Below are 18,486 nucleotides of genomic sequence, written 5' to 3' on the forward strand. Positions count from 1 at the left end.
TCATTTATCCCTATTATTCATATAATACTTTAAAAAAATTACATCAAGGTTTGCACCTTAGGTACCTTACTTATATCTACTGCAAAAGAGATTTAAGGAATAAAAAGGTTAATCAACCAACCAAAAAGTCTGTTAAATTTGCACCATATTACTTATGTGTCAAATGAATTCTGAGGTAGAATTCTTTCAGGAAGTGTTTTTCTCTCAGGTATGGTATTTTATTTAGTCATTAAATTCCCTAAAAATCTTAATTTTACCATTAAAATGTAAGGTTTTTTTGTCTACTTTTGAAGTAATTCATGCTCCCGGTATCCTCTCTACCCTAAGAATCACACTGACAGAGGACTCTCCTTGGTATTCTAAACAGATTTGCTATGATCTTAACCATGAACCCATAACATTTAGTTAGGATGCGCATTTCTAGTTTGACGGAGACTGACCAACCATGCCTATTAACAAAAGAGAATACTGGGAAAATAATTGGTAAATTTAATTTCCTGGTTTACTCTTTTTGTTTCAATCTGACAATGAAAAACCTTTCTAAACTGTTAGTCTGCATTTTTGCCTAATTAAGTGCACTGATTGTAATTAAATCTTTTTTTTTTGAAAGTTCAGAACCTTGCAAAACAAAAGAGTCATCTTTGAAAAGATTATCTTCAACTGTAAGATAAAGTGATGGCTAAGAAGTGGACACGGATGTGTACAAATCCAGATATATATTGTCAAAATTACTTAAACATACTTAAAAATCAAGGTAATGCATACAAAAATTAAAAATCAAATAGAAAAGTCTATTTTCTAAATGTTGATGTCTGTCTGTTTAAAATATTTTACGATGTTTATGTACTTTAAAATAAAGGTTATCGCGATATTCTTTATTATGCATAACTAAATATTGTCACATTTAATAAAATGCCAATTTCTTTTTAAAAATATTTTAATTAAAAATACAGCTAACATACAATATTATATTAATTTCAGGGGTATACCATAGCTTTCAACATTTACATACCTGAAGAAGTGATCACCCTGATAAGTCCAGGAAACATCTAACACCATACCATGCTATCACAATATTATTATTGACTCTATTCCCTGTGTTGTGTATTACATCCCAATGACTTGTTTTGTACATGGAAATTTGGACCTCTTACTCCCCCTCACCTTTCTGCCCTTTTTAATTTTTTCAATTACAGTGAACATTCAATATTATTTTATATTACTTTCCGGTGTACAGCAGAGTGGTTAGACATTTACATAATTTAAGAAAAGATTCCTCTGACTAGTCTAATACCCACCTGGCACTATACAGTTACTGTCATATAATTGACTATGTTCTTTATGCTCTACCCTACATCCCAATAACTACTTTGTAGCAACCAGTTTATACTTCTTAATCCCTTCCCCTTTTTTCACCCTCACACACTACCCCCGTCCCACCTAGCTACCATCAAAATGTTCTCTGTATCTATGAGTTTGTTTCTGTTTTGTTTGTTTATTTTGTTCTTTAGATTCCACATATAAGTGAAATCACATTGCATCTGTCTTTCTCTGTCTTACACTCCACTCAGCACAATACTCTCCAGGTCCATCTATGCCACCACAGATGGCAACAACCCATTCTCTTCCAAGGCCAAGCAATACTCCACTGTATATATAGGTATCACCTCCTCTTTATCCATTCATCCACTGACAGACTGCCTCTGCATCTTGGCCATTGTAAACAATGCAGCAATGAACATATGGATGCACATGTCCCTTTGAAGTGGTGTTTTGGGTTTCTTCAGATAAATACCCAGAAGTGGGATTATCGGCTACTTCTTTGTCTCTTCTTATAGCCTTTGTGTTAAGGTCTATTTTGTCTGGTATAAGTATTACTACTCCAGTTTTTTTTTTCTTTTTAATTTCTGTTTTTATGAAATATCATCTTCCTTCTCTTTACTTTCCATCTGTGTGTGTCTTTTGATCTGAAGTGAGTCTGTGGTAGGCAGCATATGTAAAGGCCTTGTTTTCTTATCCATTCAGCCCTCCTATGTCTTTTGAGTGAGTATTTAATCCATTTACATTGAAAGTAATTGTTGATAGATAATGTAGCTATTGCCATTTTATTAATCAGAATTTTGATCTTTTTCCCCCCATCTTAAAAAAGTCCCTCTAACATTCCTTGTAATACTGGTTTGGTGGTGATGAAATCCTTTAAGTTTATCTTGTCTGGAAAACACTTTATCTGCCCTTTGGTTTTAAATGATAGCTTTGCTGGATAGAGTAATCTTGCTTCTAAATCCTTGCTTTTCATCATGTTGAATATTTCCTGCTACTCCCTTCTTGCCTGCAAAATTTCTTTTGAGAAATCAGCTGACAGTCTTATGGGAGCTCCCTTATAAATTACTAGTTGCCTTTCTCTTGCTGCTTTTAGGATTTTTAATTTTTTCAATTACAGTGAACATTCAATATTATTTTATATTACTTTCCGGTGTACAGCAGAGTGGTTAGACATTTACATAATTTAAGAAAAGATTCCTCTCTTTGTTTTTAACCTTTGCCATTTTAATTATGATGTGTCTTGGTGTTGGCCTCTTTGGGTTCATTTTTTGGGGGACTCTCTGCACTTCCTGGGCTTGCATGTCTATTTCCTTCTCCAGGTTAGGAAACTTTTCAGTCATTATTTCCTCAGATTGGTTCTCAATCCCTTGCTTTCTCTCTTCTCCTTCTGGTACCCCTATGATGCAAATGTTGTTACACTTGATGTTGTCCCAGAGGTCTCTTAAACTATCCTCACATTTTTTTGGATTCTTTTTCTTTTTGCTGTTCTGATTGGGTGTTTTCTGCTACTTTGTCTTCCAAATCGCTGTTTCAATCCTCTGCTTCATCTAGTCTGCTGGTGATTCCTTCTAGTGCATTCTTCATTTCAGTTATTGTATTCTTCTCTTCTGACTGGATTTTTTTTTTTTAAATTTATTGGGGTGACAATTGTTAGTGAAATTACATAGATTTCAGTGTAAAATTCTGTATTACATCATCTATAAATCCCATTGTGTGTTCACCACCCAGAGACAGTTCGTGGTTTTTTAAAAATGGTTTCTATGTCCTTTTTTTATGCTTGCTATCTCTTTGTTGAAGTTCTCACTAAGTTCATTGAGCATCCTTATAACCATTGTTTTGTACTCTCTCTGGTAGGTTGCTTGCCTCCAGTTTGCTTAGTTTTTTTTTTCTGGAGTTTTCTCCTGTTCTTTCATATGGGATGTATTTCTTTGTTTCCTCATTTTGGCTGCCTCTCTGCGTTTGTTTCTACGTATTACGTAGATATGCTATGTCTCCCATCAGGTGGCCATATGCCCTGTGGGGCCCTGGCACCATCTCCTCCAGGTGTTCCAGGAGTGTCCCTTGACTGGGCTTTGTGTGTCCTCCTAGTTGAGCCTTGATTGCTATTGGCATGTCAATGGGTGGGATTGACCCTCAGGGTGATTGGCTGTGAGGTTTGGCCACATCCACAGCTCATGAGCTGCTGTGTGGGGGACTTACCCCACTGAGTGGGATTCACCCCAGTGGGCTCTGTTACCTGTTGAGACCACTCTTTGGGTGTGCTGCTTGTGCAGCTAATTGGGCAGTGCTCTGAAGCCAACCTCCAAGTGTGTTGGTTTTGGGGCCTCTTGGGAGGGGCTCTGGTGCAGGCCCAGGTCACCCACTGTCTGTGACTGGCCGGCAACTACCTGGTAGGAGCTACAAAGTGATCTGCAGTTCTTTGCTGCCTGTGCTAAACCTGGAGGCATATGGGTGAGGCCACACCGTGAACTAAGGATGTCTGCCACCAGTACCAAGCCTAGGGTCACTCCACAAAAAGCCAGGACACCCTTAGGCCTGCTGTCACCTGCTGGCTACCTTAAGATTCAGCCACTGATAGAGCTTCATGTGGTACACAAGTTGGGTGAGGTAGGGTCTCAGGGAGTTACTAGAGTGGGAAGAGTTGTGGTTGCTAATTAATGTAGATTCTGGTACCAGTGTTGAGACTGGAGCTACTTAGAAAACATCTCAGAGAACATCGAGGCCAGTCATTGTCTGTGTGGGGCCAAGGATTCCAATAGTTTACCAAGGAAGAGTGTACACATAGTGCGGGTGGGGCTAGCTTCTCACCAAGAAAGTGCCTCCATTGATCCTCAAGTTGGATGAGAGGAGGGGGGTTGCAGTGAGTCAGCAGGGTGGAGCAGTGGAGCTCACCAGCCCAATTAGATTCAGCTTTGGCCTGTGGGTTTGGGCTCAACACAGGAAAGATGGCATCTGCCTGTCGGCTGCATGGAAGGAAGCCCCCTCACAGGAAAAATGGTGACTGTCCTTCAGCCCTCGCCCCATAGTTACACATCTCAGTTTGCCCTCTCCGTATGCCTCTGAATCCCCCCGAGTCACTGTCCCTCTGCTGGAGCCCAGGATGAGTGTCTAAGAGTGAGTCTGTGCATGGGTCCCTTAAGAGGATGTGTTTCTCCTAGGCTTCTGTCCCACCCAGACAGTAGGAGTTCTGTTTTTCACAGCCAGATGTTGTTGGGACTCCTCTTTCCAGCACCAGTACTGCAGGCTGGGGAGCCTGGTGTGGGGCTGAAGTCCCTCCCTCCTCCAAGGGGTAACTTCCGTTAACCCTCCTGATTGACAGCTGCCACATGGAGGTTTTGGGCCAGCCTGTTTCCTGTCTCTGCCCCTCCTACCAGTCTCAATGTAGCTTTTTTTTTTTTATATTCTTAGTTATAAAATTTCTGTTCAGCTAGACTTGAGATGATTCTTCAGGTTAATTGTTTTGTAATTTAATTGTAATTTTGATGTGTTCTCGGAAGGAAGCAGGCACAGTGTTTATCTACTCCACCATCTTGGATTTCTGACAATTTCTTAATATCATATAAAACTTAGCACATATTTAAATTTCTCCAATTGTCCTTAAAATAGCCTTTGTAGCTGGTTTGTCCAATATAAGACCACACATTGGATTTTTAATTCTCTTTTAATTCATAATAGTCTCTTTTTCTATGTTTCTATTTCTCAATTTAATAATTTAAGACATTATCTTTTTACTATATTATATAATAGATAAGGATTTAGTTCTTTTATACTATTCCACTTCCTTTCCCCATTGCCCAATGCAGTTACTTTGTTACAACTATATCTTGTACTGCTTACATTCCCCCCCCACTAAAGATAATATAATTACAGTGTACTATAATTATATTACCTTTTACAGCTTGTTTATTCTTTTCTTAGAAGTCCTAATTGTTTTTCCTACCATCTTCCAGTGTCTTATATTTTTAGGCAAGCTCTTCTTTCTCGGAAGGATTAGTATGAGAAAAGCATTGGTTAAGTATAGTTTAACTGTATTTCTCAGCGGATTTTGGAGAATTAAGAAATGGGTTAATAAGGTGCTGCAACTTATAGCTCCTTGCTGGAGCCCGCTTGGTTTTGTGGCGGAGGCCACAGAGTCCCGGGGCGGGGTCCCTGTCCCCCTATGAGTCCCACACGGCGGGGCGCCCCTGCAGTGTTGTGCCTCCTTGGTGGGCTGACCGTGTTGCAGCTGCTGCTGTGTCCACAGGCTGTGGGGAGTGACTGCAGCCTTCCCCCAGGTGTACCTAATGCCCAGCCAGCTTTGGAAGGTTGTACAAGTTTTCCTGAACAAAGCACAGTAATGTACAAATGTAATAAGGGCTTCGTAAAAGTTTCTGGCAAGCCAGACTCAGTGATCTGTTTTAAGGACAATGAATGGTCACAGACTGCAGAATTTTGTAATCATAGCTGTGACGTTCCAACCAGGCTACTCTTTGCATCTCTCAAACAGCCTTATAAATAACAGAATTATTTCCCAGTGGGTTCCACTGTGGAATATGAGTGCCGTATGGGCTACAAAAGGGATCATTTTTTATCAGGAAAACTAACTTGCCTTCAGAATTTTATGTGGTCCAAACCAGATGAATTTTTTGGGGAAAAAAAAAAATCATGTCCGAATCCTGAAGAAATAATAAATGATCATGTTAATATAACAACTGACATATTATTTGGCGCATCCATCATCTTCTCATGTAATACAGGGTACAAATAAGTTGGTAGAACTTCTAGTTACTGTATTCTCGTGGGAAAAACTGTTGATTAGAGTGATCTATTGCCAGAATGCAAGGAAAGTTCTCAAATTTCCAAGGTCACACCAACTTTTCAGAAAGCTACCACAATAAAATATTCCAGGTACTGAAGCCCTATCAACTCTTCAGAAACCCACCACAGTAAATATTCCAGCTATAGAAGCCCCATCAGCTCCTCAGAAACCCACCACAGTAAATATTCCAGCCAGAAAGCCTTCACTAATTCCTCAGAAACCCACCACTGTACATGTTGCTGCTACAGAAGCCTCAACAACTCCTCAGAAAACCATCACAGCAAATGCTTCGGCCACAATAGCCAAAACATCCCGTGGATCAAATGGTTTAGTGACAGAGACCCCAACAGCATCCCAGACTCTCATCATGGCAAACACTTCTGCTACACAAGTCACAGGAACACAAAAGTTGACTGCTGTACATGACCCGGTGACTAAGGGTCTCCATACAACACAAAGATTGACCTTTGCTCATATTACAGCAACACAGAGTTGAGCTGTTCCCAGGGCAACCATGCCTTTTTTATGCAAGATCCACATCTTTTCATTCAGGAACCCTTCCGGCAGGGGTCGGCATCATTGCATCTGGACACGCATTTACAACATTGACAGTTTTGCTTATGATGCCAACAATCACTGGCTAGCTGACTTAGCCAAAGAAGAGACAAGAAAGCGCACACAAGTACACAGAATATTTCTAGTTCCTTATAAATTTCTGGAGGCGTGGACACAATATATGCAGTAGTGCTTCTTGTTTTGCACGTAATCATTGTCTTCTAAGGTGCGTAGGCGTATCAGTAAAGTGAGGAGAAATGAATCTGTCCTGAAATCACATTCTCAACACTCCTAACCCTCTTGGAAATAGAACAACTCTCAAGACTGAGAGTGATTCCTTTCCTAAAAGTGTAGGAAAGTGTAGAGATTTGTTCATGCTTAAAAGGTGAGCCTGAAGAAAAGGAACAAGTAACTTTTTTCCACTAGATATGTAATGCTATTTTTATTTACAAAGGAAATAAAAATTAAAAACATTAATTAGATATTGAAAACAAACAAAAAAGATATGGTCTAGTCTTTTCTAAGCAAAATTGCCAAAGAGAGATGAACCACATTATAAAATAATCCTTGTTGACTCGAAGGCATTTTTATATTCTCTAATTCTATTAACATGAGTCTGAAAGTGTTGACAAAATATTTTAAATGAAAAACATGTTAATGACCCAGAGTGTTGAATTTCGTGGGTTAGTTGATGGCAACGGAGAAATAAAGAAGGAATAATTTTTCCTTTGTCACACAAGCACAGGCAATTAACTAGGACTTAGCCCCTTAATTGTAAGATGTGTCAGCTACAATTTGAATTTTGTTTTTAGGATAATCTTTTTTTTTTTTTTTGGCAAAACAGTCCTGTAAAAGGGTGAAAGGATGGAAGGTGTCTTTTTAATTAACTTAATGTCTTTAAAAGTATCCAGAGATATTATAATATTAACAGAAGAAAATATTCTATATTTCCGAATTGATCCTAAATTGTAAATCTTATTCCTTTGTAATATTGAGATTACCTATATTAATTTACATACATGAACACACTGGTTTTGCAGGTATAACAAGAAAAGTTCAAGAAGATATGTAAAGACAAATTTATTTTCCCTAAATGAAATAACTCATTACAAAAAGAAAGAAAGAAAGAAAGAAAGAAATGGATTGATAATATCTGTAACAATACAAAGAACTCTCTAAGTTACTTAAAAAGTAAAATTTTTTGGTGGGCTCATGAATGATGGGCAGGGAATACTGGTACAGACAAACCGACGGCTATTAAAAGGGAACTGTGCAGAAATCTAGAGTTCTTTAATGAGTTATATAGAGTGGTTATTACATATATACTTATTTTCCTTTACATAACATCACACTATGTTTCCAAAGTTTTTCATTAGTAATATATGCCACTGTCTGGGTTTTCAGCGGCCTAACTGTTGTGTGAAAAGCTCACCTCCAACAAAAGCAATGCCTTTAGTCCCTTTGGAAGCTTGACTCAGCCATGCGACACAAGAAGTAGCCTACGAGGAGAAAGTGACTACCTCAACTTGGAAGCATTTTTACTAGTGTCTAAAAGAACTAAGCTATTTACATTTTCACTCATGTACTAAAAACAACTCCACAAACTAAGGGACAAAGACTAAGTCATGTTTAAACAATAAATATATAACATGGAGACTGGTAATAGTAGTTGCTCAAGAAATGTCTGTGGAACAAATCAAAAATTCTGACCTTATTTCACTTTCTCTAATTCATTATGCTTTTGATACATCCCCTCCACTTTTTCCTTAATGATGTACAACTCCTCCTTAATTGAGCTCTAATTAACGTCTACTGCTTAAATTGCCGCAAAGAAATCTTCTAAAATTCCCATTTTTTTGAGTGGGCAGCTTTGGAAATTTCTTCAGAACACACTGTGCCTCCTAGACACTTCCAATCTGATAACTCTGATCACTGAATCTGAGCTGTTCGCCAGTTTCTGTCTTAGTCATCTCATCACACCTAGCTCACTTCCTCCCAGGAAGCCAGTAAAATCTGCAGCCTGGGGGCTGCGGGCAAAAATTCTATGGGGAATCTCTGAAGTGTGTTCTTTGTCTGCTATCGTACAATCCTAATCAAAGGTAATCACATCGAGCTTCCTAAAGAAAAAGGAAGGAAAGAAAGAAGGAAAGAATCACACAAATCTAAATGATTTTCTTCAATTGGTTATTCCTACTTTTAGTCTTTTAAAATGCAAAGTGATTAGCACACCACAGTCTTATCCCCAGCAGTGCCCTTTTGTGGCTGTCGCACCAAGCAGAGGGATGGCAGCAGTGAGGATAAGCTGATTGCAGATGCTGAGCACGAGGAGGAAGGAGTTTGAGTATAAGGCCCATGGAGAAAGGAATGTAGTTCAGCATTTCATTTTATGTGATAATTCACAAAATTGCCAGAATCGTCAGTTGGTGGGCATTTCCATGATTGTTCTCAGCCTAGTCAGATGCAATAAAAAGGAATGAAAGAGCTAAGGCAGCCAAGTAGGGAATTTTGGCAGGTTCCGATGCTTCATTCTGGCATTTGATTAGAAACTTATTGGGGGCGGGGGCCATGTCTCCCGAAGTCTTGTACTTAACCTACACATCTGTGTTTTCCCGTTGCCAGATTTGAGCTTGTTTCCATGCGTTTGGTTTTTTTTATTTCACCCTTTCAGAGATTTCTCTTGAACATGAATAAAATCTTCTGGCTTTAATGGATATACATATGTTATGAAGTGCCAGGATTAAATCAACTTTGAAAAAAATCAGCCAGAGAGCATGGTGCACAGACAGCTTAAACGCACCGAGTAAAATGCTTTTAACATTGTGAGCAAAGAGGCCATTTAACTTCATCACTGAGGGCTCCCTTTATTCAATAGCAATGACCTATTTAGAACCATGACTCAACCAGCCTCCCTTGTGAGCGTCTCTCCCTTTAAAAAAAAAAAAAAGAAAGAAAAGAAAGAAGAATAGAAAGAAAGAAAAGAAGAGAGAAAGGAAGAAGGAAAGAGAGAAAAACAAAAAAAAGAAGCAAGGAAAGAGAAAGGTGCATGGGGGCTGTTTAGTGTCTCCCTTTTCTAAATATTTTAACTTGAGCATCCTTAGAGGGTTTAAGAGTTACATAGGACAGTTATGGGGCTTAGCATGCCTCCAACTTATAGCATGGAAAATTACACAGGTGAGCTATTTTCCCACGTTTTAAAAAGTTCTTTTATAAACACATTTCAAAACATTCTTTCTAACCCTTCTGCCTTCATTTAACCATTTAACTCTGTCGCTGCTCCTTGGAGAACTCTATCCCTTCTCTTCTACTCCTGCTTTGCTCATGTAGTTCAAATACAAACTCATGCCGGCTCTCCCCACACCGCCACCTAACTGGCTTCTCTACCTGAAGTCTCTCTGCCTCCTCTCTGTTAATCGTACCCTCCTGCCAGTTCATTTTCCCAAAACACAGCTTCCTGATGTCACCTCTGCTCAACAACTTTCATGGCTCCTCCTTGTTTTTCTGAGCGAGTTAAACTCTTTATTGGGACATCCAATGTATTCTACAGACCAAATCCAATTTACAGGTTCAGTTTTTTAAATTATTATTTCCCTATTGCTGACTAATTGACTTCAGTCACACTGATCCACTCCTGTCCCCTGGCTTTCCTATTCCCCTCCCTTCATTCCATGCTGCTCTTCCTCCCTCTTCTGTGTTATTCCCAGAACTGGTCCCAAAGAAAACTGCACCCTCCTCTAGATAAGACAATTACAGTCCCAAGGAATCATTCCTTCTTGGATTTCTTTAAGCTCAAGGAAAGAATCTTGTTTGGAAAGACCCCTGCAGTGTTTCTCTGGGTACTGAGCACTTACAAAGAGAAGGTATGTACAGTTTTCATGGCAGAAAAATAATATAATAGTAAATGTAACTGCAATGTAGATTCATTGATTGGGAAATCATGTGATGACTATATGAGAAGGGAGAGATTAGATGATGACCTACCACCCTTCCAATGCAGATATTCATTCAAATGCAGACATTTATTTGCAGTTTCAGACTTTCTTCTACAGCCATTAAAAAAGCACCCACTAATTGTTGGGTGCTTTTTCCTTTTAAGTCTTTTCCCAGCTGGTGTTTGATCTGCATGATCAAAAGATTCTGAAATTTATTTTTAAAGTTCTCTTAAACTCTTAATGGCTAGCCTTTCTCTGAAAGGCTAAAGAAGGGGCGAACAGGGCAGGCCATTTGATTCCTTTCTCAGTTTAAGGAAAAAGAAATTCCAAAAGTTAAGTCGTTTTTTTTTTTTTACTCCTTCACCCTCAGCTATGTAGCATTCACCAACTCATTCCCCCTTGAATTCTTGCAACACTAAAGCCCTTCTTCTATAAAGAGCATGCTCCCTTCTCGCCATTCAACACCTTTCTCCTCCGACTCTAAACCAAACCAGCTGGTGGAGGTGGCCTTTGGTGTGACCAGGGGGCTTCTATTTATACCTTCCTTCCACCATGTCTTCCCTTTTCCAAACTGAGTTGAAAATGGCTTTCTTATTTCCACCTAAGATTAAGAGGAACCTGCGCGGACTCGTCACCAAACACTTCTTGTGACCTGCCATGCACGAGGCACTGAGCACCATGCTGGAGACAGGATGGTGAGTGAGACAGACGTGGTCCTGTCTGCGTCATACTGATACTCCGGGGGAGGAGGCGGCGGGTGGGGAAGAGGCCAATAAAACATTAGCCCCAAAGTACACACTGCAAATTGTGGAAAGGGCTCCAACGGAAACAGGGTACTGATATAGAGAGTAGTGGGGAATGAGGGGAGTATAGAGCGGGATAGCACGTGCTCATTTTGGACAGATAGTCAGGGAAGGCCTCCCTTATACAGGGAGACCTGAGGAATCGTTGGGAAATGGATTCCAGGTACAGGCCACAGTTTGTCCAAGGTCCTGGCAGGAAGGAGCTTAGCCAGTGTGGTCATGGAGGAGAGGGTGATGTATGATGACACTGGGAGAGAGGCCGGGCCAGATAACACAGGCCTGACAGGCTGTGAGAAGGAGTCTGGCTTCTAATCTCAGAACACTAGGAGTGGGGTTGTCAGGTAAAATACTGAACACCCAGTGAAAAACATGAATTTCAGATAAATAACAATTAACCTTTTAATGCAAGTATGTTCCAAATATTGCATGTAACATAATTATACTAAAAATTTATTCATTGTGTATTTGAAATTCAAATTTAACTTGGCATCAAATTTAACTTTTTCGTTAGTTCTTTTGTTGTTGTGAAATCTGACAAGCTAGTTGAGAGGCCACCGAAAGGTTTTCAGTAGGCTAGTGATGTGATCCAATTCATGTTTGAAGAAGATCCCTCCGGCTGCTTTGTGGAGAATGCTTTGGAGGGTGGCAAAGGTTAAGTGCAGGCAGAAGGTCAGGGAGACTTGTGAGGCCATATCATAGCAACCCAGAGAAGGGACAGTGGTGGCCTCTCCCTAGAAGACCAGTACTTCTCAAACCTTAATGGTCATAGGAATCATCTGAAGATCTTGTTAAAACGAAGACTTAATTCAGAAGATCTGGGGTGGGATCTGAGATACGACATTTCTAACACATTTCCAGGGGCTACTGACCTTGCTGGTTCCCAGACCAAACGTCTGCAAACTATAGCCCATCAGCCAAATCTGGCCCGCTGCCTATTTCTGTAAATAAAGTTTTACTGAAACATACTACTTGTTGCCATATTATCTATGGCTGTTTTCATGCCACAATGGCAGAGTCAAGTAGTTGCAACTGGCCCACAAAATCTAAAAGACTTACTACTCGGTCCTTACCTGGAAAGTCTGCTGATCCCTGACCTAGACAACACTTTCTGAGTAGCAAGGGTCTAGACTTGGGTGATGCTCAAGGACATGGGTCAAAGCGGGCAGATTCAAGATATATTTGAAGGCAGAGAGTGTGGTTTACACTGGCATATTCAGCATTCCCTTATGATGTGAGCCTACACACCTTGAACTGCAGGATTTTAACCTTAAGCTGTTGTAACAGAAAACCTGGCTAATCTATGTTGATGCATCTTAGAAATATTAACCCAGTGCATTCAAAGCCCAAGAGGTTCTACTTGGCATGCAATGAAAAACATATAGAAATGCATCTACACATACAGGGAGGGTGTAAAGATACCACAAAACAGCACCTGGTAATTTGGAAGGCTAATTTGTCATGTGAGCAAAAGTTGAAGCTGACTCCTGCTTGCTCTTACTGCTGGCTGGTTTTCCATCTCTCCTACCTGAACTTCCACGAGCTCTACTTTCTCATGGGTGGGGGTCTTTGCAGTAATTATAGGAGGAGATACTGAGGCACAGCACTTTCACCCCTTCTGCTCACTCCACCCCCAGTAAGAAACTACTTTTTCCTCAGCCTCCTCTCTATCTCTTAAAGGAAGGGACTATCCAGTTCTCATCCTAGAGGGAAATCACTCTAAAAGGAAATAGAAGATGATTTTAGAAGGAAGGAGAGAAGGACCACAAGTCTATGTGCAAAGTTTTTCTTGGAGGCATTCATTTGAGATTCTTAGAGTTGCCACTTTGACAGACCCCCATGGTAAAAGCACAAGGTGTGATATTTCTCTTGTGTAATAAACCTGTAAGGCAATGTCATACAACAAAGTACTAAAATGACTTATCATGTTAACTAGACTTGTTGTGGTGATCACTTCACAGTATACACAACTATTGAGTCTTTATTTTGTACATCTGAAACTAATACAATGTTATATGTCAATTATACCTCCATTTAAAATGTGCATTAACTTAGCATACAGTTGCTATTGATAAACCTATCTACCTGAGCTTTCATCTCAGATCTTAAGAGGAAAAAAAGCACAGTAATAATGTTAGCTTGGTATAATGACGTAACAAATTATGTTTACCTCATCTTTTCCTAAATGAAAGGAATCCTTCAATATTTTGCACATTTTACTTCAAAGGGAACTAACATCTGCATACAAAAATTATATAAAACAGAGTTTAATATTGAGCTGTGTTCAGTATCACTTGCTAGCTTTTGATCTTCAGGAATACTGATGATATAATGTTTCTACAATAGAAGAGGCTGCAACCTGGCTTCACCTATGATGTTTACTTCCCCAAGTGATAAACATGTAATGTTTAAGTTGGGTGATCTGATATCACACACATAAGTTAAACGTGTTACTATAGACATACACATACACACATTGGTAATTATAGAGATACTGAACTTATATGTGCCAATTTTCAAATACTGATAAAACTATACATTTCATAAAGATAAAGGTAAGTTAAAAGATAAAAAAATAAATTAAATGACATTTAAATACCACTCCAAGAGTGTTAAAAAGTTATGATTCTCTGGAAATTGCTTTGAGTATTTTAGCATTCTAGGATGTTATTTTATACACTGTAATAGCAACATCAAATGGTGGGCTAGTGAAACATTAACATCAAGTTAATTCCAATTTCTATGGAACATAATCTACTACTAGATAGCAATCTAACACTTGAATGCAACTATGCTGTCTTCGGAGTACAGGGAAGTGAGCTATTTTGCAGGTAGAGTTTTTGTGGTGTTGGAGTATCCCTAATGTTATTATTCATCTTTTTATTAAATGTAGTTGCTATTCCTTTTCACCATCCGGGCATTGCGTAACAATAACAACTACAAATATGAGAGATTGAGCTTGTGTAACAGACTGAGCCATTTTACTTAAGAGAACTGAAGTTGTTCAGGGATAATGAATACAAGATATGTCAGTAGAGCTGAACAAAACCAGATTCTGTGTTGTTTTCATTCACTGCAAAAATTGCATTTCAGGTCACATTTCCACAAAGACCATCTGCTTTATGAAACAACTCTTCTTTCCGAAGTATGCATTTATGTCAGAATCCAAACAATTTTTTCACTTGATTATTAAGCATTGGCATGTTTGAAACTCCATTTTAAAACTGGCGGTGTATGCCGCATGATCTAACGGGTTACATTCTTTTTAATGAGATGGAAAAAGGGCTGAAAAATGTGCTGTCTCGAAGTCCTTTTTATTCTATCCCCAAATTTTGTACATTTCAACAAACCTGTTTAAATGTGTTACTGAAGGGCCTGGGTGAAGGCATAGATGAGAGACATAAAGCAGACAAATAAAGGGAAAAGCTTCCTTTTCAGGAGGTACCTGAAAGGGTGAGTAGAAAAGAAAGAACAGGAGTGCCAGTGGGGTTTTGTAATACGAGGTTGTCTGAAATAAGATTGGAAGGAAGCTGGAAGACGAAAGATTTGGTCTGCATCATATCCTGGAAGCACTGTAAAAGGAGTGTTTTATAAAGGAGAAATCACTAAAAGGATTCACACATCCACTTGCATGAATTAGCAAACCGGGGAGAGTGTCTGAACTGTATTGCAAGAGCTGACCTGAAATGAAGGTTACTGACTTCCCCACGACATCAGACCTCAGTGTGAACCGAGCAGAGTTCCATTTACAAACCTTTCCAGCCAGTGTTGAGAGATCATCGCCTCCAATTATCTGCATCTTGCCCATGGACTGGTCATTCTGAAAACAGAGAAGCCAGTATTTTACTGTACAAGAAAAACTGTAGAGCACATGTTCCCATCTACCCAGCCAGGGGCTAGATCGCATCTTACAAATAAAGCACAAATAGCTAATACAGGTTCATGGTTGCCTATGGTTACCAAGAGCCACTCTCCTTCCTGCTCCGGTGCTTGAGACAAAGCATTCTAATGGCTGGGGTGAGAGACTGTGGACAGCGGATTGAAGGAGTGGAGAGAGAACAAACAAGCCTAATTTTGGAAGAAAAAACTCTGATGGGTGCCTGAACCCCTCCTGAGCAGAAAAAATTAGAGAAGACAGTCATACTCCTGGACTTCCCTGAGGGAGAGAGGGCTACGGGAGCCCCAGGAGGAGGCCAAGTGCTGGTCAGCTGCGCCAACATGCCCCGGTCACAGCTCTGCAGTGAGGAACTGTGGTTCTCAAAGTGGTTAGAAGCCTCCCCTAACTCTAGAAGTGGTTAGAGGACCTACCAGGGCAGGTCCTCACCTGACGTCAAGGGCAATTCTAACAGGATCAAGGATGACTGCATTTAGACCTTCAGACATGAATGACGAAGCCTCAGGAACTTTCTGCAGTTCCAGGAATATGAGACCCAGAACCCCGTTTAGGACACTTCACTCAAACCCCATTAAAGGTTATAAGCATCCATTTTCATAGTTTTTATGTACAGTACATTATCCTGGTCCTAATTAAATCATGCACATGCACACGTGCACACATACACACACACCCCTACACACATACACACACCCCTACACACACACAACCCCCTACATACACATCCCCCTACACACACACACCCCTACACACACACACCGTACACATAAGCACACCCCTACACACACACAAACACACACACCCCTACACACACACCCCCCTAACACACACACCCTACACACACACACCCCTACACACACACCCCCCTATACACACACACCCCTACACACACACACCTACACACACACACCTACACACACATCCTGACACACACACACCCCCTACACACACACACAACCCCCTACACACACACACACAACCCCCTACACACACAAACCCCTACACACACACCCCTACACACACACCCCCCTACACACACACCCCCACACACACCCTACACACAACTACACACATACACACCCCTACACACACACACACCCCGTACACATACACACAAACACCCCTACACACACAAAATAAAATATAGATCGTTACTTAGTGAATGGCACCATAGAATAAAATGGAGGCAAAAGAGGAAACAAAGCAGGCAAGTTGTTTTCTAGCCTCATTACAGAGATGCATTCAAGGAACTGAAGCAGATATCCTACAGGCATTCGGCTTATGATCAAGCAAGACTGCTGTAAAGTTGCAACTCCTTGATGCAAACGATAACCTAAGGGAGAAGATGACAATCTTGGCACTATGTGTATGACGTGTGGAACCAGGAAACATCTTCAGTTACTGCTGTGGACAGCTGTTGCTTTTGCCAGTTCAGCACTTTCTTCCCTTATTCTGGCAAGAAGCCCTGCCTCTTTCTGGGTGGAGTTTATTCCACACGGATCAGGTGGGGTAAGGCCTTCCCCACGTAAACCAGCTATGCCTGAAGCTGTACCCAGCCTTGGACCTTCCAGCTATGTAAGCCACTTTATTCCCTTAGGAATTTTCTTGGGTTGGCTTGAGTTGAATTCTCTCACTTGAAACTAAGAGTCTTGATCTAGACCTAGAGTTACTTTGTCATAGAATGGTCATCTGGGAAGGGGGAAAAAAAGCCCAAAAGCCAATAAACAGTTTTACCAATGAAGCACCTTTTGACTTTTTACCTTATTGCGTTTTACCTTAAGAGGAAAAAAAATGACCTTAAAATGTTTTTACATCCACTTGGTAAAGCATTCACTGCTTCCTGCAAAGGAGTGGACAGAATGCTTAAAAGTGGCCCAGTACGTTAGATAAAACCAATAATTTTCTTCTTATGGGAACTGATTTCATAAGGAAAAAAAAAATCAAAGAATATCCAGAATTCCCTGATGTTTTGCTGTTTTTTTGTATAGGCATATATAATTAGATATTAACAAGCAGTTATGTCAGTAGGTTAAGAACTTGTCAAAAATGTCAAAGGAAAAAACTTTCTTGTCACTTCTAGAAGTGCCGATATACAGGAGTTAACATAGACGTTAACACAGGGAGAATTTCTGCATATTAGACTCAAATATGTTAACAGCAACAGGAAAAGTAAAATTTCAGTACCTCCAGAGGACTGAAGTATGCAGAATTGGATACAACTATTACACCACAAAGTTTAATGTAAAAAATGAGATTTATACTCTGCCAGATCAGAGTATATTTCACAATTCTATTATCATTTCCTTTCTATTGATTCAAAACAAAAAACACAATACATCAGAAAGCTAAATAACGTGCTAGTCACACAGTAGTGTGTTGCCAACCAAGTCATATTTCAGAAGGTCTTACTTAGTCCAAGTTTATAACATGTTTTTAATATTAGATTTGTCCTTAATTCATCTGGAACTTATATTTTCCAAGTGTGTATAAGTCTATTGTCCCAATACCATTTATTGAATTCTTATTTTTCCCTACTGGTTTGAAATGTCATTTTTGTTGTATCTTTCATTCTCATATGTGAGGGTCCGATTTCTATATTTTTGTTTCCTTAAGCTAACATGTATATTTCAGCATCCAAACCATACTGTTAAATTACTGTAACATTTTACTATGTTTTAGTATCTGGTAGAGCAAGTCCCCCTGTTCTGTTCTTTTTCAAATTGTCTTAGTTACTTTTGTGCATTTATTTGCCTATCTGGTGTGTTGTTATGAAGAGCAAACGAATTGATACATATAGAACATTTAGATAGAACAGAGCCTGGAACATGGCAAGCACTCACTAAATGCTAGACATAATTAATTTCCTTCCCTCTGTTCCTCCCTCCTTCTCTCCTTCCTTCCTACCTTCCTCCCTCCCTCTCTTCCTTACTTCCCAGGAAGGTCACTCCTCAGGCTTTCCTGGTACAGTGGCATCTAGAGCTCCCCCGGTGTAATGACTCCAGAGAATAAGCCTTTGTCTCTTGCCTGGATAGAGAAGGGAACTTACAGGTCTAACTTCTCCATTCACATGCTTCCCGCTGCTTTCAGCTCATTCCTCCCTCACCCCATCTTCTAAGAACCTGGTGACACTGAGCCTTTCAGGAATTCTGGCACACGAATGCTCTACTTCTCATTGACATTTCTCTC

At 39.9% G+C, this 18,486-nt stretch overlaps 1 protein-coding gene and 1 pseudogene across 3 annotated transcripts in view; one reads left to right on the forward strand and one right to left on the reverse strand.

Annotated features, from left to right (window-relative positions):
* PRTFDC1 (phosphoribosyl transferase domain containing 1) overlaps positions 1-18,486 on the reverse strand; it is an 88,362-nt gene that overhangs the window by 8,760 nt on the left and 61,116 nt on the right. For all 3 annotated transcript variants that reach the window (XM_033100513.1, XM_033100514.1, XM_033100515.1), the window contains exon 4: positions 15,160-15,225. In XM_033100513.1, coding sequence (XP_032956404.1) covers positions 15,160-15,225 — 66 coding nt within the window. The remainder of the gene's footprint in view (positions 1-15,159; positions 15,226-18,486) is intronic.
* LOC117019104 (complement decay-accelerating factor-like) lies at positions 5,483-6,617 on the forward strand (annotated as a pseudogene).

The sequence above is a fragment of the Rhinolophus ferrumequinum genome (assembly GCF_004115265.2).
Source record: "Rhinolophus ferrumequinum isolate MPI-CBG mRhiFer1 chromosome 5 unlocalized genomic scaffold, mRhiFer1_v1.p scaffold_110_arrow_ctg1, whole genome shotgun sequence".
NCBI classification, from domain to species: Eukaryota; Metazoa; Chordata; class Mammalia; order Chiroptera; family Rhinolophidae; genus Rhinolophus; species Rhinolophus ferrumequinum.